The sequence below is a fragment of the Salvelinus sp. IW2-2015 genome, linkage group LG20, assembly GCF_002910315.2.
Source record: "Salvelinus sp. IW2-2015 linkage group LG20, ASM291031v2, whole genome shotgun sequence".
Lineage (NCBI taxonomy): Eukaryota > Metazoa > Chordata > Actinopteri > Salmoniformes > Salmonidae > Salvelinus > Salvelinus sp. IW2-2015.
Genome location: NC_036860.1, coordinates 25,581,530 through 25,607,208, shown reverse-complemented (window position 1 = coordinate 25,607,208; position 25,679 = coordinate 25,581,530). Strand labels below are relative to the sequence as shown.

Sequence of the window (25,679 nt, the reverse complement as noted above, 5' to 3'; positions counted from 1 at the left end):
ATTTTGATTTTCTCCATGGCTCAGACAGTCAAGTGGACACAAGGCSGCTTGGCTCATCTCAGTCACGAAGAGGAATAGCTTTGCAGCTGTTTCTCATTAATTAACAATGCCATGCTGGTGGGTGGTAACTTTTTTTRWTTTTTAAACAGCCCTGAAATGAAACGRAGGCTGAAAATAATTTGTATGTCATATCATAGGAAAATATACTGTATTGACACTGGGCAGTTTGATTTGTCACTTCAAGCCTAAATATAACATACTTAAATCGTTGTGAAACATCTTGGGTAAGCTCTGGTCTTCGTCTTTCAGCTTAAATTAAGTGAATTTCTTCTGGTGTGGGTGTTTTAACACCGTCTGCTTTAAAATTCATTCACTCCATAATTCAAAACAACACTGTAGGCTACTTCGAAACAATACTGTATGACTCAAGAAGATCTAAATGCGTATCCCCATGAAACTAATTGAGTTTAAATGGTTACTATGCAGAATGATGCGATTGAATGCAGTGTTTTTGTCTTAAAGTAATGTTGTACTATACTATTATAATTGGTTCGGTTATGTAGAATACTCTGATGATTATGTAATCTTGCAGACACTGATTCATCTTTGACCTAACTTTATTAAACAAGCACCATTCGCCTGAGTAGGCTGTTGTCTGCGTGTAAAGTAAAGACTATACTCATGTGCAGAAGCTTCGGAAAGCTCCGGATTTTTGAATGCTGTAGACTAAAGATCTAGAAATATAAGAAAAAGTGGTCTCCAAAGATTATCTACCATGTCACATACAGTTGAAGTCGGAAGTTTACATACACCTTAGCCAAATATATTTAAACTCAGTTTTTCACAATTCCTGACATTTAATCACCACTTTATTTTAAGAATGTGAAAATGTCAGAATAATAGTAGAGAGTGATTTAGTTCAGCTTTTATTTATTTTATCACATTCCCAGTGGGTCAGAAGTTTACATACACTCAATTRGTATTTGGTAGCATTGCCTTTAAATTGTTTACCTTGGGCCAAACGTTTCAGGTAGCCTTCCACAAGATTCCCACAATAAGTTGGGTGAATTTTGGCTCATACCTCCTGACAGAGCTGGTGTAACTGAGTCAGGTTTGTAGGCCTCCTTGCTCACACACACTTTTTCAGTTCTGCCCACAAATGTCCTATAGGATTGAYGTCAGGYCTTTGTGATGGCCACTCCAATACCTTGACTTGGTTGTCCTTAAGCCATTTTGCCACAACTTTGGAAGAATGCATTGTCCATTTGGAAGACCCATTTGCGACCAAGCTTTAACTTTCTGACTGATTACTTGAGATGTTGCTTCAATATATCAACACAATTTTCCTKCCTCATGATGCCATCTATTTTGGAAGTGCACCAGTTTTTTATGGCGGTTTGGAGCAGTGGCTTCTTCCTTGCTGAGCGGCCTTTCAGGTTATGTCGATAAAGGACTCGTTTTACTGTGGATATAGTAACTTTTGCAAGTTCCTATTTCACAAGGTCCTTTGCTGTTGTTCTGGGATTGATTTGCACTTTCACACCAAAGTGCATTCATCTCCAGGAGACAGAACACATCTCCTTCCTGAGCTCTATGACGGCTGCGTGGTCCCATGGTGGTTATACTTGCGTACTATTGTTTGTACAGATGAACGTGGTACTTCAGGCTTTTGGAAATTGCTCCCAAGGATGAACAGACAGGTCTTGGCTGATTTCTTTTGATTCTCCCATGATGTCAAGCAAAGAGGCACTGAGTTTGAAGGTAGGCCTTGAAATACATCCACGGGTACACCTCCAATTGACTCAAATTATGTCAATTAGCCTATCAGAAGCMTCTAAAGCCATGACATCKTTTTCTGGAATTCTCCAAGCTGTTTYAAGGCACAGTCAACTTAGTGTATGTAAACTTCTGACCCACTGGAATTGTGATACAGTGAATTATAAGTGAAATAATCTGTCTGTAAACAATTGTTGGAAAAATGACTTGTGTCACGCACAAAGTAGATGTCCTAACCGACTTGCCAAAACTATAGTTTGTTAAAACAAAAAATTTGTGGAGTGGTTGAAAAACAAGTTTTAATGACTCCAACCTAAGTGTATATAAACTTCCGACTTCAACTGTATGTTCCAATACATGCGCAACGTCATTGCTGTCTCTCTCTCTCTCTCTGCTGTGTGTGCATCTTGCTAGCTGTCTCTCAAATGGCGAMGGCCTGAAGCTCGTTGGCTAGAACTTGAATCGTTAGGGGGCTGGTCCACGTGGGGGAATATTAAGGGAAAATTGCGCWGCACAGCTTCCAGAAAAGTAACTTTCCAACTAGGGATGTCATGTCTATTTGAAGTAAGACAGTAATTCTGCTCATAGATTATGCATGTTTGAACTATACATTGACACATCCAGTCCAAAGCGGGAGGTTTAAAAAATGTTTAGTGGTCACCAAAGTTTCGGAGCATGTCATTAAGTTTAAGCATCAGCCAATAAAATATGTTGACATGGTTGCACGTGATCAAAGACTACATGTTAGCTATTCCAATTACCTAACCTGGCCCACTATGCTATCCTCACCAGGTGGCCGTGATTATGTCCGTTTCAAATTCCGTATCAGCCAATTCAAATCGTTGACGTACTTAGACTGATAGAAAACTTTTCCATGAGAGTGTCCGTAACATCAGTCAAACAGCACCATCTGCTAATCAAAGTTACTAAAGCACACATTAATGTTAAATTGGATGATTAGCTCACAGTATTGCGAGCCTGGCTCCTGGTGATTTTCGCCGTCTGCGGAAAGTTCAAATCCCAGCTGAGCTATAAAAAGAAATCTTTGAAATGTGGAATTACATATTTTGTGAAGAGAAGTGCAGCCAAAACCTTGTCAATGAAGATTACGAATACATTTAACGAGGAGATTCTTGTTGTACATGTCAAAAGTTTGGACACACCTACTCATTCAAGGGTTTGTCTTTATTTTTCTATTTTATACATTGTAGAATAATATTGAAGACATCAAAACTATGAAATAACACATATAGAATCATGTAGTAAACAACAAAGTGGTAAATCAAAATATATTTTAGATTCATCAAAGTAGCCACCCTTTGCCTTGATGACAGCTTTGCACACTCTTGGCATTCTCTCAACCAGCTTCATGAGTAGTCACCTGGAATGCATTTCAATTAACAGTGTGCCTTGTTAAAGGCTCATTTTGGAATTTCTTTCCTTCTTAATGCGTTTGAGCCAATCAGTTGTGTTGTGACAAGGTAGGGGTAGTATACAGAAGATAGCCCTATTTGGTAAAAGATCAAGTCCATATTAGGCAAGAAACGCTCAAAATAAGCATAGAGAAACGACAGTCCATTATTACTTTAAGAAATCTGGAACATTTCAAGAACTTGAAAGTTTCTTCAAGTGCATTTGCAAAAACCATCAAGCGCTATGATGAAACTGCTCTCATGAGGACCGCCACAGGAAAGGAAGACCCAGAGTTAAACTCTGCTGCAGAGGATAAGATTATTAGAGTACCAGCCTCAGAAATTACATCCCAAGTAAATGCTTCACAGAGTTCAATTAACAGACACATTTCAACATCAACTGTTCAGAGGAGACTGCGTGAACCCGTCCTTCATGGTCGAATTGCTGCAAAGAACCCACTACTAAAGGACACCAATAATAAGAAGAGACTTGTTGGGGCCAAGAAACATAAGCAATGGACATTTGACCGTGGAAATCGTCCTTTGTCTTATTAACTTTTGGTTGCAACCGTTGTGTCTTCGTGAGATGCGCAGAGTAAGTGAACGGATGATCTCCGCATGTGTGTTCCCAACATGAAGCATGGAGGAAGTGGTGTGGCGGTGCTTTGCTGGTGTGATTTATTTAGAATTCAAAGCACACTTAAACTGCAAGGCTACCACAGCATCATGCTCAGTTATACGCCACCCATCTGGTTTGCGCTTAGTGGGACTATAATTTGTTTTCAACAGGACAATGACCCAAAACACACCTCCGGGCTGTGTAAGGGCTATTTTACCAAGAAGGAGAGTGATGGAGTGCTGCATCAGATGACCTGGTTTCCACAATCATCTGACCTCAACCCAATTGAGATAGTTTGGGATGAGTTGGACGGCAGAGTGAAGGAAAAGCAGCCAACAAGTGCTCAGCATATGTGGGAACTCCTTCAAGACTGTTGGAAAAGCATTCCAGGTGAAGCTGGTTGAGAGAATGCCAAGATTGTGCAAAGCTGTCATCAAGGCAAAGGGTGGCTACTTTGAAGAATCTAAAATATTTTGATATCTTCACTATTGTTCTACAATGTAGATAATAGTACAAATAAAGAAAAGACCTTGAATGAGTAGATATGTCCAAACTTTTGACTCATACTGTATGTGAAATGGATAAGCAAAAACGTGGGATTTAGTCATATATGCTAAAACAAACCTGATGGATTTTGTCTAYGGTAACGTTGGTAAGTAGCCTAGTCAAGGATGCGATGTTGTCACTCTGCACTTGAGACAGACCAAGTAAAGGGGAACAAAATTAAACATTGAAACAGGAGGTTTAAATATATACCTCTGGTGGCCAAGTTAACCTATTTTTWAAAATGCCATTGGTTGGAAGATAAAACGTTTAAGATATTTGATAGGCTGATGTGGAATTTGTTACAGGAAATAATTARGGCCACCTGGTTAGGTTAGCATAGGGCTGAATGTGCCAGGTTATCTATTGGGAGCAGCTTATATGTAGCTATTGATCACGTGCAACATTGTCAACGATTTTAATTGGCTGATGCTTAAACTTAAACTAAAACTTGAACTTTTTCTAATGTTTGCAAGTATGGCCCCTAATGACTTTTTAAACCTATAGCCATGTTGTACTCGAGTCAAGGACTTGTGACTCGACTTGGACTCAACCATTGGTGACTCGGATTCGCCTTCTCGTGACCAATGTTCCCTTTTTTAATCAATGAGCAAATTTCAGGTCTGCTGAGCGCAAACTTGAACATAGTGAAAATTCTGTGTAACTTCCGGCGGGCATTTACTGTAAACACTGAGGCTAGAATTCACTTTGCAAAATAAAATGCATAATTATTCCCATACCATTATTACAGAGAATCAGACAAATTATGCAGAGGTGGAAAAAGTACCCAACTGTTATACTTGAGTAAAAGTAAAGATACCTTAATAGAAAATGACTCGATTAAAAGTCAAAGTCACCCAGTAAAATTCTACTTGAGTAAAAGTAAAAAAATATTTAGTTTAAAATATACTGAAGTATCAAAAGTAAATGTAATTGCTAAAATGTACTAAAGTATCAAAAGTAAAAGTAAAAGCATAAATCATATCAAATTCCTTATATTAAGCAAACCAGACACCACCATTTTCTTTTTTCTTTACGGATTGCCAGGGGAACGCTCCAACATTCAGTCATCATTTACAAACGAAGCATGTGTGTTTATTGAGTCCACCAGATCAGAGTAAGGATGACCAGGGATGTTTGGTTGATAAGTGCGTCAATTGGACTATTGTCCTAAGCACTCAAAATGTAACAAGTTCCTTTGTGTGTCAAGGAAAATGTATGGAGTAAAAAGTACAATATTTTCTTAAGGAATGTAGTGAAGGAAAAGTAAAAGCTGTCAAAAATATAAATAGTAAAGTAAAGTAGCGGCCCATTTAAAATGCATTCATTATTCCCTTTGCCCGTTGCRGTGCAAGTGTCAACTCGTCAGACGTCATGAAACGTAATCAGAAGCGTCCACTTAAATTGAGGGGAGAGGGTTTGTCATTTAAGTGTTTGGAGTGCAGCCTAGAAATGCACACGTTTTGTGCTCTTGTAGAAAGCAATCACACCCCTATTGCTGACTACAAATGATTGATAACTGGGCTAATATAATAACTAGCAAAGGATATGAACAAATGTACACACGTCGCTACATGTCGCTCTCGCTTTGATCTCAAAACAAGCACATCCACTCTTGACCGCTCGTGTTGTAAAAAAAAACGAACCATTTGCATGTAGGCCTACTGCAGCTCAGATTGATTATGGCACACCGGTCTGTGTAGAGTACGGGCCTATTGTCAATTAAATCGTGTCCTATTCTGATGCGTTCTGCCCACAACAAAATATCTTTCATAGTTAATTTTGTTTCGGTATGTTGCATTGAAAGTGGCTAATATTGCGTTGCTTCGATCACAATTCCCACAGTAAAGGGAAACTTTGATAGTGTTCCCAGTAAAGGGAAAACTCAATCTTGTGCTTCTCTGCTCATGCTGATATTTCATCTGCGGTAGGATTCTGTTCTTGCTTCGCCAGGATGAGTGTAGGCAGACAGGCAGGCTCTGCTCAGGTGTTATGCCGAAAATCTCCCCCCTGACAGAATCCACCCCCCACCACCATTCTAATTTCCTTAATTTTGTGGCTAGAGTCAAATACTTCTGTTGTACACACCAGGATAGGCAACCGAAATGAATAATGAATGTATGTGTGTTATATTAAACATAGAGGAGGGAGTAAAATGTTGGCAAGCAATAAACATTTCAGAACGACTACGGCTGAATTATTATCCTTACACTTTCAAAAATAGTAGTCGAATAAGACATGGGAGAGATGACGAATTTTGGCAAAGAGATTTATTTATAGACTAATACAAATCAGTAACGGATTTAGGTACTGGCGACAAGGGTAGCCGCCCAGGGCGGCATCTTGCCGGGGGAGGCACGGGGCGCCCCCTGGCGCGGGTGCTGAAGGGGGGGTTCGCCCAGGGCGCCATACAAGCTAGAAACGCCACATACACTTGAAACAAATAGCCAAACCAAAAACTGCAGACAGAAACGCTTTCTGCTACTACGATCAGTGAAATGTAGGCTAAACTGACAATGGAGTGAAGAGCAGAAATCTCAACTAGCAAGCAAGTCGCAGTAATGAAGAACGCGAAGGGGGGGAGAATTCTGTCAGGGGGGAGAGTTTCGGCTCAACACTGGCAAGCTGGCAGTACGAGTGAAAGAACTGCAGTAACAATATGTCCACAGAACCCTGAATCATTAGTTTTGCTTTAAAATGTTTTTCAGCAGAGTGTGCAAAGATTGTGGCGCAATGTCAAATATGTAATAGAAAAATAGAATAAAAGACCGGAACCACGTCGAACTTCAAAACTCAGACCCAGTGATTCAGACTCGTGACTCGAACATTGATGACTCGGACTTGACTTGAACTTAGCCATAGGGATTCATGACTCAACTCTGACTCGAGCACAGGGGACTTGGAACTCGACTCGGACTCAAGGTTTAGTGACTCGACTACAACACTGCCCAGAGCTATTATATTAAGTAGATCTCAAACTGGAGGTGTTTCCAGGTTACTACTAGGCAGGCAATGACATGGACGGGGCACGTCGGCGGCAGTCTGGGGGAAAGTTGTCCACTCCATGAGTGGAGTGGRCTGGGCACGTGGCTCCATATTAGCAGTGAGCCTGCATCCTCTCTTAGTCTGACCTGTCTTGCCCTCCCATAGGAAAGCGATTAGCACTTTAATTAGGGAAATATCTGGGCATGTAAGAAGCTCTTAAAAACTCAGTGGAACTCTTTTGTCTCCCTCCATCTTCAGGAAGTATGGCACTGTAATTACAATTAATAGGAACACTTAGAGGACAAATCATGCCCGTAAATATCAGGGAAAGCACGCAGCAACGATGCCCAACTCTCCCACTAATGACACAAATGGAATGCAGGGGGAACTTAGAATTCAGGGGAAAGTAATTTGTCAGTTGAGATTTTCCAGGATCTTCTGCTGCCAGAAGGTTTGTTACTTTAGTATTTGTCATAAGGACTTCCATTGGGAAAGGGCAATAATTGTACAACTGAATGCATTCAACTGAAAAGTGTCTTCCGCATTTAACCCAACCCATCTGAATTAGAGAGGTGCGGAGGGCTGCCTTAATCAACATCCACGTCTTCAGCACCCGGGGAACAGTGGGTTAACTGCCTTGCTCAGTGGCAGAACAACAGATTTTTTACATGGTCAGCTCGGGGATTCGATCCAGCAACCTTTCAGTTACTGGCCCAATGCTCCTACTCGCTGGGCTACCTGCTGCCCCCATTGTACCAGACACATACTTAGCTTTGTGTGATAGCCTTGTGTGAATTGAATCTGATGCAMTGCCTTCAGCCTACAGAACAGAACAGAACAGCCTACAGAACAGTAGAAAACTAGCGATCACACATGGTTAATGTTCTGAGATTTAAAAAAAWAWATATATATATGTATATACAGTTGAAGTCGGAAGTTTACATAAACTTAGGTTGGAGTCATTAAAACTTGTTTTTCAACCACTCCACAAATTTCTTGTTAACAAACTATAGTTTTGGCAAGTCGGTTAGGACAACTACTTTGTGCGTGACACAAGTAATTTTTCCAACAATTGTTTACAGACAGATTATTTCACTTATAACTCACTGTATCACAATTCCAGTGGGTCAGAAGTGTACATACACTAAGTTGACTGTTCCTTTAAACAGCTTGGAAAATTACTGAAAATGATGTCATGGCTTTAGAAGCTTCTGATAAGCTAATTTACATAATTTGAGTTAATTGGAGGTGTACCTGTGGATGTATTTCAAGGCCTACCTTCAAACTCAGTGCCTCTTTGCTTGACATCATGGGAAAATCAAAAGAAATCAGCCAAGACCTCAGAAAAAAGTCTGGTTCATCCTTGCAATTTACAAACGCCTGAAGGTACAATGTTCATCTGTACAAACAATAGTACCCAAGTCTAAACACCATGGGACCACGCAGCCGTCATACCGCTCAGGAAGGAGACGCGTTCTGTCTCCTAGAGATGAACGTACTTTGGTGCGAAAAGTGAAAATCAATCCCAGAACAACAGCAAAGGACCTTGTGAAGATGCTGGAGGAAACAGGTACAAAAGTATCTATATCCACAGTGAAACGAGTCCTATATTGACATTACCTGAAAGGCCATTCAGCAAGGAAGAAGCCACTGCTCCAAACCGCCATAAAAAAGCCAGACTATGGTTTGCAACTGCACATTTGGACAACGTTCTTACATTTTGGAGAAATCTCCTCTGGTCTGATGAAACAAAAATTGAACTGTTTGGCCATATTGACCATCGTTATGTTTGGAGGAAAAAGGGGGAGGCTTGCATGCCGAAAAACACCATCCCAACCGTGAAGCACYGGGGTGGCAGCATCATGTTGTGTGGGTGCTTGCTGCATGAGGGACTGGTGCGCTTCACAAAATAGATGGCTTCATGAGGCAGGAAAATTATGTGGATATATTGAAGCAACATCTCAAGACATCAGTCAGGAAGTTAATGCTTGGTCGCAAATGGGTCTTCCAAATTGACAATGACCCCAGCATACTATAAAGTTGTGGCAAAATGGCTTAAGAACAACAAAGTCAAGGTATTGGAGTGGCCATCACAAAGCCCTGACCTCAATCCTGTAGGACATTTGTGGGCAGAACTGAAAAAGCGTGTGTGAGCAAGGAGGCCTACAAACCTGACTCAGTTACACCAGCTCTGTCAGGAGGAATTGGCCAAAATTCACCCAACTTATTGTTGGAATCTTGTGYAAGGCTACCCAAAACGTTTGACCTAAGTTAAACAATTTATAGGCAATGCTTCCAAATACTAATTGAGTGTATGTAAACTTCTGAACCTCTGGGAATGTGATGAAAGAAATAAAAGCTGAAATAAATCAATCTCTCTACTATTATTCTGACATTTCACATTCTTAAAACAAAATGGTGATCCTAACTGACCTAAAACAGGGATTTTTTACTAGGATTACGTGTCAGGAATTGTGGAAAACTGAGTTTAAATGTATTTGGCTCAGGTGTATGTAAACTTCCGACTTCAACTGTATATTTACATATAACATTTCTTACCGAGCCGTGATGCCCGCAGATTACAGATTGCCTTTGCCGATCCCTCATCATCTTCATTCATCAGTTATTCAATGGCTTGAATAGTTATTGACTCACTCACGCTTTGAAAAGGGCGAGGAACGAGATGGAGTCACAATCCCGCTTCGCGCTGCTCTGAGACAAGCATGGAGAAACGAAAATGTTCAAATATTCTTAAGATATGTGTTGACTGAATATAAGCAAGTGATGTCTGCTAAATAATCAAGTTAGGTTCCTCCAGAAATAAATAATTCTAAATAACTGGCTTTATTTACAAATTAGTGAGAATGTCTCACCCCATGTTCAAGAAATGCCTTTTTCTCGCTCACTCTAGGTTAAATGGAAACAAAATRTCCAAACTATCATTACTTTTTAAACAAAGCGATTATTATTAATTCATTTGGAATTATATAAAAGCCCCTTAGATATTCTCACAGATCATAACAGAAAATGCCCCTTAGATATTAATATAGAGTCCTCCAATCCTCTAAATGTAATTATTGGCGGAGAGTCACATCATTGAAAAAAATATTTTTAGATATACTGTTAAATGATATACTGTTAATTATTCTACAATTTGTACATTGTAGAATAATAGTGAAGACATCACAACTGTAGCAGGTGTAGAGCATCATGCTAATTTTTCTTTTAGCAGGACAATATACTTTTTATAACCRGGCTACTGTTGTGAAAATCCCTCAACTTGCAATGTATTCGATGCATAAGTACTCTAAAGTGTTACATTTCTAACTCAAAACAGCAGTACAGTATTTAATCTTCATGCTTTCGTTAATAAAATAAAATAACAAGAAAAAAGGACATTCAAATGCGGATGTTTATATTTCACTTAATCTCCATTTGCGTATTGGTTAGACAAGAATTAGGAAATTAGGGTGCAGTAATGTTATGCTCTTAGTGTAACCTTTATCTAAAGTCAGTTATGAACAAATTCTTATTTACAAGGAAAGRTGACTCCTTCCTCGTAAATAGCCCAGTACTGTACTGCCGACCGCCATTTTCCGTTCCAGCAAGTACCAGTCAAAAGTTTGGACACACCTACTCATTCCAGGATTTTTCTATATTTTWACTTTTTTCTACATTGTAGAATAATAGTGAAGACATCACAAGTATGAAATAACACATATGGAATCAGTTAAGAACAAATTCCTATTTACAAGGACAGCCTACTCCTTCCTCCCCAACGGGGATTTGAAACCCGGTCTCCCACGTGCCCTGCATTCTGTAGTACAGACATGGCCTGCTCTCCCTTATGTAAGGAATTAGGCACTTTCCCATGTTTACTACAGTATGTATTGTAGACTGCACAGTAGCCTAATAAACAAACACATTTCATTAATAAAATAATGCTAAAAAATATTCTATCAAAGTGGTGTTGATTTAGTTATGGATCCATAACGAATTACTATGGGAATAAATATAATTGATTTACAGAAATATTGGAACAAAGTTGTCTAATGAAGGCAAACAATTTAGAATCCTCCAATCCTGTAGCCTACTCCCGACCGTCATGTTGTACATCGCCATATTTTCCATTCCGTCCTAACGTAACCCCTGAGGGTTTCTCGTTTTTCTCTGAATAGAAACACCATAATATTAATACAATTAATTAAGCCAAATTTCTTAAAATCAATCCCTAATACTATGTTATTACAGAACAGGTTTTAAATTCTCTGGTAATGCCAGTACGGAATGACTGGTACATGCTTCGCAAAGATGCCCTCTGGTGGTCAAACTAGCAATAACTTGCAGTAACAGAAAAAACGGCTGAGAATTAAATAACGTGCCACAGAATGCTGCAGCAGCACGCAAGGTGTGCCGCAGTATGACACAACTTTTAAAGGAGGAACCACTTTAAAAGTGTGCAAAGCGGTCATCAATGCAAAGGGTGGCTTCTTTGAAGAATCTCAAATATAAAATATATTTTGATTTGTTTAACACTTTGTTGGTTAGTACATGATTCCATATGTGTTATTTCATAGTTTTGATCTCTTCACTATTATTCTACAATGTAGAACATAGTAAAATAAAGAAAAACCCTTGAACTAGTAGGTGTGTCCAAACTTTTGACTGGTACTGTATATCTGGGGAAGGGTATAAAACAATTTGTAGAGTGTTAAAAGTTTCTAAGAGTACAGTACAGTGGTCTCCACCATTGGGAAGTGGAAACAATATGGAACTACCCGGACTCTGCCTAGAGATGGCCGTACGACAACTCTGACACAAGTACAGAGTTCATTGGCTGAGATGGCATAACCTGCAAGAAGGACAACAGTCTCTACAGCACCAATCTGGGCTTCATGGGAGAATGGCCAGATGGAAGCGACTCCTGAGAAAAAGGTACAGTTTGCAAAAAGGCACTTGAAAGACAGAGCATAAGGCAAAATATTTTATCGTCTGATGAGAATTTTTTTWAACTCTTTGGCCTGAATGCAAAGCGCTATGTCTGGAGAAAACCAGGCACAGCTCATCATCCATCTAACACCATCCCTACCGGGAAGCATGGTGGTGGCGGCATCATGTAATGGGTATGTTTTTCACAGGCAGGGACTGGGAGACTAGTAAAGGATGGATGGAGCCAAATACAGGCAAATCCTTGAAGAAAACCTGCTTCAGACTGCAAATGACCTTAGACTGGGGGAAAAATTACGTTCCAACAGGACAATGACCCCAAGCATACAAACAAAGCAACGCTGGAATGGCTTCAGAACAAGAACGTAAAAGTCCTTGAGTGGCCCAGCCAAAGCCCAGACTTGAAGATTGCTGTTCACTGCAGCTCCCCATCTAACTTAACAGCGTTTGAGAAAATATGCAAGGAAGAATGGGAGAAAATCCCCAAATCCAGGTGTGCAAAGCTGATACAGACATTCCCAAGACGACTCAAAGCTCTAATCGCCGCCAATAGGGTGTGAATACTTATGTCAATTATATTTTTTGGTATTTATTTTTCAATAAATTTGCTAACTTTTCTAAATACATGTTTTCACTTTGTCATTATGGGGTTTTGAATTCCGGCTGTAACACAATAATAAGTCAAGGGGTATGAATACTTTCTGAAGGAAATGTATACCCTTGGCAATTGAAAGGTTATTTTAAATTTTATCTTCATAAATTGCAGGTATTCAACAAGGTTTATATTGTACAGTCTGCTCTTCCTTATCAGAGTCTAATTGTTGCCGGCCATCTGTCTGCTGTCGTGTGTGTGGTGTCTAGCGAGCTGATCTGGCACAGGTAGCTAAGTCACACTGTTGGCTTAAATTAAAGACAGTGGATAAGCATATGGACCTATGAATGAGATTGGCTGCAAAGCACCCTTATAGGAGAGGAACAGAGGCATACGAGAGGCATATATTCTACCAGCATCCATAATGATACAGCTTTGGCTGAATTGCCCTGCTGTTACAATTATGSCTCTCCCCAAAGAAATGTCTGCATGGGTGCTGTGTGATGTTCAATTAAATCTAGCTAGGGAGTTTAAATGGAAGCTAAGCTGCAGAAAATACACAGATATTGGCTAACTGATTGAGTCTAGACCTAGAGCATATACAGTATCTGTGTCTCTCTAAGAGCGGACAGAGTTTCCTCAGTGGTTCTGAAACCAGTGACAGTCTCTAATCAACTGAATAAACAGGACCCTCTTGAAATTATGGAAAACCCTTGATCAGTGCAAACGCTTTACTCTGCGATGATGAGGATTCACGTCTGCAATTAAGACAGGCAGATGGCATGAGAGGAGGGTTTGACTTGGCCCAAGTCTCTAATCACACGGAAGCACATTCTGTTGAAAGGCAGCGGTGTCTCTTCACAGAGTCTCCAAGGACCAAYGGCTCTCTGCTTCCGCTGCCAAGAAGGCTATCAGACACATATGCTTTATCTGTCAAGCTCATTACAGGCCAGATTTAGAGTGAGGGACGCATCACGTCAAATATGGTGGACAACAGCTGGCATGCAAAGATGTAAGAGGAGACATTGTTTTGGTTTCATGGGCTGTGTGTGGACATACAGTGAGTCCATGCTGTTTGCCTACTTACTATACATAAGCTGCATACTGTATGACATGGTTTCCAAAAACAGAGGTCAAATGTATTGTGCACTGGCAACAGAGACCTGCTATTTCTACACAGATGCTAAAAACAGCATGACCATGTCAAACGCAGTAAGACATCATTTATAAAATACCTAAATAGTACTTGACATTACAGTACTATTACGCACTGATTACAGTATGCACAGGTTGTTGTAGCTTTTTGTAATGTCATCTAAATAAAGCTACTGACTTTATGATGGTACAGACGAAGATCACAGTGTCATGCTTTACTTTCAGTTCTCTATTGTTTTAAACCACCCAGCCTGCAATGATTCATTTAAACTTCCTTACTGTGACCCTTCAGAGTGATTTCCATCTATTTAAATTCCACGGCTCTTATTGTGTTTGGCACTTTAATTATGCAGATATCGTTGCCTGGCAGTGGGGGATGTACATAATCCCAACAGCTGCTCTGAGAAGCCCAAAGTGGTCTTTGTTACTTGCACTGCGGATAAATATGAACTTCACAGGCATGTTGCTTCTTGAGCTCTACATCATCCTGACAGATATACAGGCAAACTGGGATGACACCTGTCATCTTGCAGGAGGATGAATGAATTTACCTCAGAAACAGTGTGAAACCTTTCTCAATTCGACTGGTCTTTTCTCAGAGAGGAYAAACATACGTTACATGTGGCACAATATTTTGCTGAGAAGCACACCAGGGTTTTGTCTGAGGCCCATAGTAACACTTTGTGTTGTGCTCTCTCTCTTTGCAGAAGAGTGGAGAAGCTGACGGAGTTGCCGATCCATGTAAGTATCCTGTAATCAACCAAACTGCACCACTTAAATACAGTATGTTTATCGATGGCATAAACCTTTTATGTTGGTGCAGGTTATGTGAACAGCATTGATAGTACATTCTATAGAAGCCCTCTTTGGGGAAAGCACTCAAGGTTTTACGTAGTATCAAATCTACTTCTACACTACTCACACATCTCTTGTGTTAAAGATGATAATTTAAATCACATTTTGGCGATTCCACGCCAGCGTGGCCCGAAAATATTTTTGGTATCGCAGATTGTTCTGGCAATTTACATAACTTCATTGGGAGGAAGAATGTTTAACATGCTTTTTACATTTGTATCACCATTTTTTTGGGGGGGGGGGATCCTGATGAAACTGGCCATTCAGGTGCTTTTTGGACCTATACAGTACATGCCTCCTGTAAGACCCTATGATCTGTGAACCGTACATGGTACAGACAACATCTGTCATTGTACTCCTTATGGTGTGCTCTAAATATATGTATGTATATTTATGTCTATATCAGCAGTTTGCTGATGTCAGCGTTGTGAACAGAGTGCCCCATGGTGGTGGTGGGGTTATGGTATGGGCAGCATAAGGTACGGACAACGAACACAATTGCATTTTATCTATGGCAATTTGAATGCACAGAGATACCGTGACAAGATTCTGAGGCCCATTGTAGTGCTATTCATCCGCCCCCATCAACTCATGTTTCAGTATGATAATGCACTAAACCATGCACGCCCAGTGGTGGAAAAAATACCCAATTGTCCTACTTGAGTAAAAGAAAAGATACTTTCATAGAAAATACTCAAGAAAAGGTAAGACCCAGTAAATATACTTTGAGTAAAAGTCTAAAAGTATTTGGTTTTAAATGTATCAAAAGTAAATGCATTGCTAAAATATACAAAAGTAAAAGTATAAATAATTTCAAATTCCTATATTAAGCAAACCAGATGGCCAAATTTCTTGTTTTAATTGTATGGATAGCCAGGGGCACGCTCCAACACTCAGACATAATTTACAAATGAAGCATTTGTGTTTTGTGAGTCCGCCAGATAAGAGGCAGTAGGGATGAGCAGGGATGTTCTCTTGATTAGTGGTTCGAATTGAACCATTTTCCTGTCCTGCTAAGCATTCAAAATATAACACCGTACCCAAACCGGCCAGGCGGTGCGTCATCGTGTGCAAATTGATTTTGTCCCCCCACACCAAACGCGATCATGACACGCAGGTGGAAATATCTAAAGAAACTGAACCAATTATATTATTTTGGAGACAGGTCGAAAAGCTTTAAACATTTATGGCAATTTAGCAGCTAGCTTGCAGTTGCTGGCTAATTTGTCCTATTTAGCTAGCTTTGCTGTTGCTAGCTGATTTGTCCTGCGATACAAACGTTGAGTTGTCTTTTAACTTGAAATGCACAAGGTCCTCTACTCCGACAGTTAATCCACACATACAACGGTCAACGCGAATCGTTTCTAGTCATCTCTCCTCCTTCCAGGCTTTTTCTTCTTTGGACTTTATATGGCGATTGGCATCTAACTTTCATAGTTACCACGACGACCGACCYAACTCAGTTCATCTTTCAATCACCCACYTGGGTATAACCAATGAGGAGATGGCATGTGGGTATCTGCTTCTATAAACCAATGAGGAGATGGGAGAGGCAGGACTTGCACCGCGTTCAGTGTCATAAATAGAACTGACTTCTATTTTAGAGCTTCGCAATGCAGARGCTCGTTGGCGCGCARGAGCAGTGTGGATGCAATAATTGAATAACATGTATGTTTAKATTTATTTTGCGACGGGAGCAGTGTGGTCAGCATGCAAGGAGTACTTTTGGGTGWCAGGGAAAATGTATGGAGTAAAAAGTTGTCAAAAATATAAATAGTAAAGTACAGATACCCGAAAAAACAACTTAAGTAGTACTTTAAAGTATTTTTACTTAAGTACTTTACACCACTGTCCACGCCCCTACTTTCTTTTAAAGGTATCTGTAACCAACAGATGCATATCTGTATTCCCCGTCATGTGAAATCCATCAATTAGGGTGAAATGTATTTATTTAATTGACTGGTTTCCTTGTATGAACTCAGTAAAACCTTTGAAATTGTTACATSTTGTTTTTATTTTTGTTCAGTATAGTTTCAAGATTACAGCCAATCTCAMTGTGCATTGGAATGTTATATTCAAAGTGTGTACAGTATTTGTTGTCGATGTATAGTTTTTGTTGCCCTCACAGCAACCCTTTTGTGTATTATAGCACATAGGCTGTGTTTCTGACCTCAGAGAGAGTTAGAACAAATGGCAAATGGCTTAAGTTAAGGAAACAACACCTCTCAGGTGACAACATTCTTCATTGCCATTTAAGAACAGACCGACTGTGTTAGAATTTGTTGGAATTATTCACATGGTGTGGTGATCCATCCGTCTCCTGGGACTAATTATTCACTATCTATTTGTATGCTAAACTTCCCCACCTTCAAAAAAGCATGTCTTGTCCTTTATTCCTTGTAAGGGAATAACTGCAGATCTCTCTCTCTCACCCTTTGGCTAACTGCTGCCTTGGTCTCTCCTCTCGTTCTCTCTCTCTCTCTCTCTCTCTCTCTCTCTCTCTCTCTCTCTCTCTCTCTCTCTCTGTATGGCAAGGTTTTTTATTGTCGTGTCTGCTACTCACTTGGAGATGACGGCATTAATCAAATTGCCCCGGTTTTGCTTTAGAGACGACAACATTACCTGGGAAAATTGTGGTGGTGCAAACATGGCGTGGTGGTCTTCTGTCGGCTCAGACAGAAGTCATAAATAAATGACATTTTACTGGCTAACAGCACACAACAAGCAATGGAAAAGGTCAGGCTGTACAGAGAACAGAAACAGAATGAAATGTAACGTGATCACCAGATGTTTCCTCTCTTTTGTTTAGGTAATATGCTAAATTTATATTGTCCATTTATCTTATGAATAGGTGGTGATTCATTTGGCCTTGAGTGCTTAATTTATGAACCTTTTACTGAGGATTAATCAGGGTTCGTTACCATCACAAATTAAACAATGGGAAGAGGCAAACCAAGTTAAGCAGCCCTGTGGTTCATTTAGACYGTAATTGGGTGGGAATTAGATAGGGCAAGGCAGACAGAGGGACTCTCTAACAAGCTGGAAATGACTGGAAAGGTAGGGGCAGGAGGAGAGGAGAGTAGAGGAGGGGAGGAGGCTATCCTCACAGATACCAAGGRGTGAYTGTTTTGTCATTAAACCACCGAGCCAGATAACCCATCTCCGTTTCAATTCCACAGATCCTCTCCTTCGATGTCTTAACACATTAAACTAATTCAAATTCAAAAGGAATGTGAAGTGTTATTGCTCCAAAACAGTCCTGTTTCATCACGTAATTTTACAGCCCTCTTTATACTCAAGTATAGGAGTTCTCAGTGAACATTGGAAATAGGCTACATTTCCTGCAAATAACACACGTTCTCTGTGTGGCCTTCAATTAAACTCTGCAAGATTTGGGAGCGATCCAGATAGACAGATAGACACTTTCAGGTTCTACTTCAAAGAGTCATCTCTGATGATTAAAACTGCCGCTATGGATCATTTCACTACTGACGGTTATGAGTCACTATCAGATAGTCACGTCATAAATCTCAAGAAATATGATTTCATTATGTTGAAGAACAATAAAGATTACTCAGCATAGAGTTCATAAAATGCCGCACAGAAATCACTCCATCAGAAACGTAATCGAAATAGTTAAATATAATAGCCTTTTGTGAAATGCCTCCACCTTATAGACTTGGTAAATGCACTTAGAAGCCCTCTGAATGGCTTCTGAGTTGTGATTTGCCCCATAAATGTTCTGATTTCCAAGTCCATTCTGATCAAGCCCAGGAATTACAAGCATTCCCCAGCATCACTATACTCAAATTGAGTAGGTACAGTAACACTTCCGTACTTTGATTCGACTTAAAGTATGAAAGTTAAAGACAAAGGGAGTTGTACCAGAAGCGTAAGCTCTGTACTTAGCATGCCCTGAGATCCAGTTGAAGGGCTTATGGAGGGCACATCATACTCTCTGMGGATTTGGAGAGCCTTACATTGGCAGTGAAACTCTGAATAGCACTTTCCTCTGACTGGGGAGAACTGGGAGGAACCCTGCAGTGTCTGTTTGGGCTGGAGATATTAACACAGAACGCGCTAAGATCGCAGAAAGGAACGGTGGGAGAAATGACACAAAGATGGCTGTTATTTTAAAGGGGGATAAAAACAACCTTACAACTTGGCTTTGATCTGTAAGCAGCTTGTGAGTTACAATGCTGTTCTGCTTTACAKGGCTTAAGAGACCTAACACTGCCATTATTTGCACACTTAAAATAAGGATAAGATGACAATATCTCACTCAACAGGTTAGGTTTGCAAGTGCAAGTCATCACCGCGTGATATATTTTGAAATCATAACACCATCATTATACTGTARGTCAGTGGCGGTCGGTGCCATTTAAGATGATGGAGGATGATTTTTTTTTTTTATGAACATGGTCTTATTTTTATTGCAGCTTAATGGATGACTGTCATTCATATTCCATTCACCCAGCTCAGTGTAACWTCAATAGGTTTAGTCTACTACATGATACTCTAATTTTCCCTGTACCCATCATGAAGTTGCTACAACCTACCCTATGAAGGAAAGTGTACAGTGTAGGTGCACGCGAGAGAATTTTGAGTAATCYAGGTGACCGACAGTGACATATTCGATACCGCCTTGCACACTCTTGCCTGCATCTAGRTGTTCTAGGGTGTAATCATTAGTCCAACAGTTGCAAACAAGAGTTTCTATTGGACAAATTCAGGTATGTTTATCCCCGTTTTGTTCCATTTGCTTCAGTTTAAGAAACGTTTTCCAACAGAATTGGCGCAATGAATACACCCCTTTCACTTTCCTTCTCGCATCTATCTACACGCTGTCCTGCTCTCACCTTTTCCCTTTGCTTGTGGACTTCAGTGCAAAAAACATCAACTGCCTTTGACCAGGAGAAAAAACTTTTCCAAGCCCAACCGTCATATCATGACCGCTAACCGCTACACATAGCCTACATCGTTGTCATGTCATAGTCATCAWAGCTACTAGAACTAATGCATTAGTAAACCCGCTACAATCATGCAGTACAGTCTACAGTCAACAGTAAGCAGTTACACCGGTAGGCAATAAATTAATCAAACCAAAAGCTTACATTGACTTGGAAGAGTTAGTGTTGGATAGCCATAGTCAGCTAGCTAACATAGCATCCCTTTTTGTTTGAGGCAGGGGTTTGAGTAGGCAAACTAGCTAAGTGCATTCAATGCTAGCTAAGTAAGTGAAAAATATATATGCTACGAATTATAGCTAGCTCTCTCTCTCTTTCACTCCCTCTCTTTTGTTTCTCAGAATCATGAACCTCCCAAGTTTTTGTTTTGTATTGAAGTCAATGTACCACAGGATGACAGGAGCTAGTTGTCCTCCGGCTACACCATGGTGCTGTTGAGGCTACTGTAGACCTACTGTATTTATTATCGTTTTTAATGTTTCACTATTCTTTTTGAAATGAAGTTCACTGAGGAGGARGGTCCTCCKCTTCCTTCTCCGAGGAGCCTCCACTGCTGTATATGTGATCTGTGATGATATGAAARAGGTAATTGAATTAATGTGGAAGTGAATATAAACACAATAGCCTCTGTGACTTGAGCCATCTGTGAGGTGTTCACAGATGAGACAGGTTGTGATTTAGATTTGCGTTGACTCACACTGCCTCGTCTCCGGAGGGACAGCAACACAGTGTTTTCAGCCTGAGCAGTTAGGTGGCATTACCCCGAAGATACARGTTTTACCTTTWTCTTGAACTGTATTGCCTGGCGTCAACACACACCCTGCTTTATGAGGTGGGAAAATAAATGATTGCCTTGAATTCCTACAGTATGTGCTCCTATCTTCCCTGCTTCTCTGCCTGYCGGAGTTCTGAGAATAAGTTATCGAGATGGGGATCTCATCCGGGCAGCAAGGTCCTTAGAAGCACTTTGTCACTCTGCAAAGGACAAAGCATATTTGCATACCTCAGGGGAAGTGGAAATATTAATAAGATGCTGTCAAGTCAGGTTATATGACTCAGTAAACACATTCTCTGCACAATGCCTGCATATGCATTTGGTGTCAGAGACACACAGTGCCATTGAAACAGTCGGAMGGAGTTTTTTCTTTGTCAGATGTGTTCATTCACGTTTTGACTGYGARTGATGCTGTTGGTTTTTCCTAGGAAATATATCTCAAATTGTCTTTCTGAGAAAGTATCATAGTTCAGCTAGAGCGTAAATTCCATATGTGACCAAGCCTTCTACAACCACCAGCTGTAGACTGCAGGTCTAGACAGAGAAMATAGGTGTATAAAAGGTGCGGCGAAGACTTTGTCTATGTTACACTTTGAAGAGGGTTCAGGATTTTTCTTTTCTTTTAAGTCGTTGCACTTTGCAAAGACAAAGAGAGTGACTTTGCCTAGCACTCCCACTCAGAGATATCCACACGGAGTGCATTCTTTTGTTCACAGGGGACAGACAGACGTGCCTCCGGCTGATGGCTTGAGGCTTAGTGATTGAAAATCACAAACTCAAAACCACTGAATTGTGCTCATGTGAGGTGAAAATGAGTTAAACGAGGCAAATAATAGAATTTGGACGGTTSTAATACAGTATTTGTATTTTCTACATAATTTTCTAAATGTGACAAGCAATTACCAGTGTCTTCATTTTGGCAGTCTGGGAGGATATGAGCCTGCCAAGATGCACGCTTTGAATGTGTGCTTTTCAAATTCAATACGCAATTTGTGCGTCTCTGAAGCTCTTTAGCTACGTCCTCTCCTTTTGTGTTCTTGGCAAGTCATAGCGTAAAAGCCACCCTGGTGCATCTGACAGACAGTCTGATCTTAGCAAGCGATGCAAATATTCTACTGAGATTCGTCCTAAAATAACACCATAACATAAAATAATACCGTCTGTGTTGGATCCTTGCTATGGTACTGCATTTGTATAGTGTCCATATTTACTGATCGTAGAACCTTCGGGTTGTGAATCCTGGTATGGAATAATAACCAGCTATAGAACTATACCAGTGGATGGGTAGCTCCTTTTGAGAATATCTGKGAGTGTCTTTGGAATTAAAACACTGAATTATTTATAACTCAACAAACGTGAAACTGGCTCAGGTAGGTAGCAGGGAGAGAGAACACCCGCAGCACTAGAGACAATAACGAATAAAAAAGATTGTGTTTCCCTAGTTACATCCCAAATAGCAAGCTATTCCCTATATAGTGCACTACTTTTGAAAGTAGAGCACTATATAGGYAACAGGGTGACATTTGGGAAGCATGCCCTGTTTGTTTTGAAGACGGTGTGGGCTAACAGAGAGCATACAGAGAGTATGGATTCTGCCTGTGTTTTAGAAGAGAATTATAGAAGCATGCTGAATGAACGTAAGGAAATTCTCATTAGCAGATGATTCACTAGGAATCTCTCAACTCATTCCCCCCCTCCTAAAACACACAGGAGTGGTAATGCTATATTGGTGGCACATCAATGCTTTTTGCCCTCTACACTGAGTTGACAAAACATTATGAACACCTGCTCTTTCCATGACATAGACTGACTAGGTGAATCCAGGTGAAAGCTACGATCCCTTATTGATGTCACTTGTTAAATCCACTTTCAATCAGTGTAGATGAAGGGGAGGAGACAGGTTAAAGAATGATTTTTAAGCCTTGAGACAATTGAGACATGGATTGTGTATGTGTGAATGGGCAAGGTGAATGGGCAAGACAAACGAGTTAAGTGCCTTTGAACGGGGTACGGTAGTAGGTGCCAGGGGTACCGGTTTGAGTGTGTCAAGAACTGCAACGCTGCTGGATTTTRACGCTCAACAGTTTCCAATTGTATCAAGAATGGTCCACCACCCAAAGGACATCCAGCTAATTTGACTGTGGGAACTGTGGGAAGTATTGAAGTCKTCATGGGCCAGCATCCCTGTGGAARGCTTTCGACACCTTTTAGAGTCCATGCCCCGACGGATTGTGCCTGTTCTGAGGGCAAAAGGGGGTACAACTCAATATTAGGAAGGTGTTCTTAATGTTTTCTACACACAGTGTATGKTATAAAATGATGTTCTCATGTTATATAGTACCATTATGTCATTTTGACACTGGTCCAGGTAATTTGGTGGACGACTCTCTCTCACACTCTCGTACTTTCGTAAACTGCAGTTGTGAATATGGATTTAGCATTTAACAATATAGYACGAGGGAAGTCATGCATGTAAATGCTTGCTACAGTATCAAATTCCCTCTATTGGAGAGCAGTGAGGCTCTGAGATCCAGTGGCCTGCATGGTAAGAGTGTGACAGAACGTCAAATGTCTTAAAGTCTCCCTCTCTCGCTCTGACTGATTGACATGGAAGTCCTCTGTGTGTGTTATGCGTTCACATAATATTATTATAGTCTCGGAGAATGGTGCTTGGAACCAAAAATAGGCAGGAAAAGGCACATTATCAATCTGATTCTTGTCTTGGTCAGTCCGAGTGTTAGTGGCTGTAAGTGAGAGAATGCCAGTCAGCACAATCAGTGTCAAACTCTCCCTCCCATCCTCCCGCCCACACAGTCTTAAGTTTCAGGGCTGGTTGTTACCATGCTCAATCATCACTGTGGCAACACTCTAGCTACACAGCCATGCTAGCAAGGAATGCCTTTTTCTTCTGAGTCTCCTAATTTTCATTTGACAATTCAGTTTTTTGACATTTCTACACAGTCTTGTGATTAACTTTAAGCACCGAGTTCCGTACAGTGTTTTAGAGTTATTTAAATAATTATTTTTGAGGATATCATCTCTTCTCAGAGGAGGGATCATATTGTCGGGGATGATGAAGAAGTATGTCTGCATGATGCAGTATGCCATACCACACTGGGCTGACTTCAAATATTTCCCCTGAGGTTCTCCTCCCATCTCTCCTAACTCCATCTAGCTACCCATCGCTCCTTTACCATTAGACCATAGTCATAAAATAATATTGCTGGTAAGATCCGCTTAAGTGCCTTATGTGACAACCCAAGGCATTGTTTAAAAATGGGGAAACGTATTGTCTTATCGGTGGAGTGGAGATGTTACAAATCATCCCTTGCCAGTGGTCTGTGTCAATATGGTCTGTGTTTCAAATGGCACCCTTTCTTCCTTTATAGTGCACAACTTTGGACCAGAGCCCTATGGACCCAAGTCAAATGAATAATCTATATAGGGAAGAGGAACGTGTCCACGACCATGATAATAGATTAAATGTTGACTTAGCTCATAAGGCCTATGTTTATGTCATCAATCTGCTCTTCTTCTGACATTTCATTTCATTTGAGTCACTTAGCAGACATTCTTATCCAGAGCAATTTACAGTTTGTGCGTTCATCTCAAGATAGCTAGGTGGGACAACCACATATCACAGTCATGGTATGTTCATTTTCTAGCAAAGTCAGAGCTAGTAAGGGGGGGGGGGGAAAGTCAAGTGTGAGTGTTAGTTTACAAAAGGCATGAGAGGGTGCTGTGAGATTAGTGTTTAGATGTTTTTGGAAGATGGGCAGGGACTCTGCTGTCCTAGCTTCATGGGGAATCTGGTTCCACCATTGGGGGTGCCAGGACAGAGATGAGCTTGGACTGAGCTGAGCAGGAGGGCCAAGGGAACAGAGGTGGCAGAACGGAGTGCTCGGGTTGTGGTGGAGGGTTTGAGCATAACCTAAAGGTGGGGTGGGGCAGTTCCTCTTGCTGCTCGATAGACAAGCACTATGGTCTTTTAGTGAATGCGAGCTTTGACTGGAAGCCAGTGGAATGTGCGAAGGAGCGGGGTGACATAGGAGAACTGGGGAAGGTTGAACACTAGGCTGGCTGCAGTGTTCTGGATAAGTTGCAGGGGTTTGTTGGCACAAGCAGGGAGCCCCGCTAACATCAAGTTGCAGTAGTCTAGACAGGTGCCTGGATTAGGACCTGTGCTGCTTCCTGTGTGAGGTAGGGTCGTACTCTATGGATGTCGTAGAGCATGAACCTGCAGGAGCAAGTCACTGCTTTGATGTTTGCAGAGAACGACAGGGTGTTCTGGGAGGGGAACACCATGGAGTTGTCAACTGTGATGGAGAGGTCTTGGAGCAGGCAGGCCTTCCCCGGGAGGAAGAGCAGCTCAGTCTTGTTCAGGTTGAGCTTGAAGTAGTGGGCCGACATCCAAGCTGAGATATCTGCCAGGCACGCAGAGATGCGTTTTGCCACCTGGGTGTCAGAAGGGGGGAATGGAGAAAAGTAGTTGAGACCATGTGAGGATACGAGGGAGCTGATTAACTTGGTGTATAGAGAGAAGTCGGAGAGGGCCTAGAACCGAGCCCTGGCAAACACCATTAGTGATAGTACGTGGTGCAGACACAGATCCTCTCCGCGTTACCTAGTAGGAGTGGCCTGCCAGGTAGGATGCAATCCAAGAGTGTGCAGAGCCTGAGACACACAGCCCTGAGAGGGTGGAGAGGAGGATCGGATCGTTCACAGTGTCGAAGGCAGTGGATACATCTAGGCTGATAGATCTGTTACGTTCCCCAGCAAGAAAAACACTTGCCCAAGAAGAGGCGGAACATAAAAACCGTGAAGATCAGATAAAGGATTGTTATTCTAGAAATCAAATAGGGAAAGCCAACTAAAGGTGCCAACCTTCCACACCTCTAAAGACAGCTGGAGCACTGTGCCAGCACAGGTGAAACACCTTCCGACTAACGAGATGGTGTCACACATACTGAGTAACCAGGTGACACCAATCGGTGCGCCCCACATACTAARGTCCAACCTAGAAATATCAATGGAAAAAACTAATTGGCCTTAT

The 25,679-nt window shown here is 41.0% G+C and overlaps 1 protein-coding gene across 1 annotated transcript in view; it reads left to right on the top strand.

The window, feature by feature from the left end:
* LOC111979954 (follistatin-related protein 4-like) overlaps window positions 1–25,679 on the top strand; it is a 227,883-nt gene that overhangs the window by 18,626 nt on the left and 183,578 nt on the right. Inside the window, exon 3 of the mRNA XM_024010649.2 lies at window positions 14,737–14,770. Coding sequence (XP_023866417.1) covers window positions 14,737–14,770 — 34 coding nt within the window. The remainder of the gene's footprint in view (window positions 1–14,736; window positions 14,771–25,679) is intronic.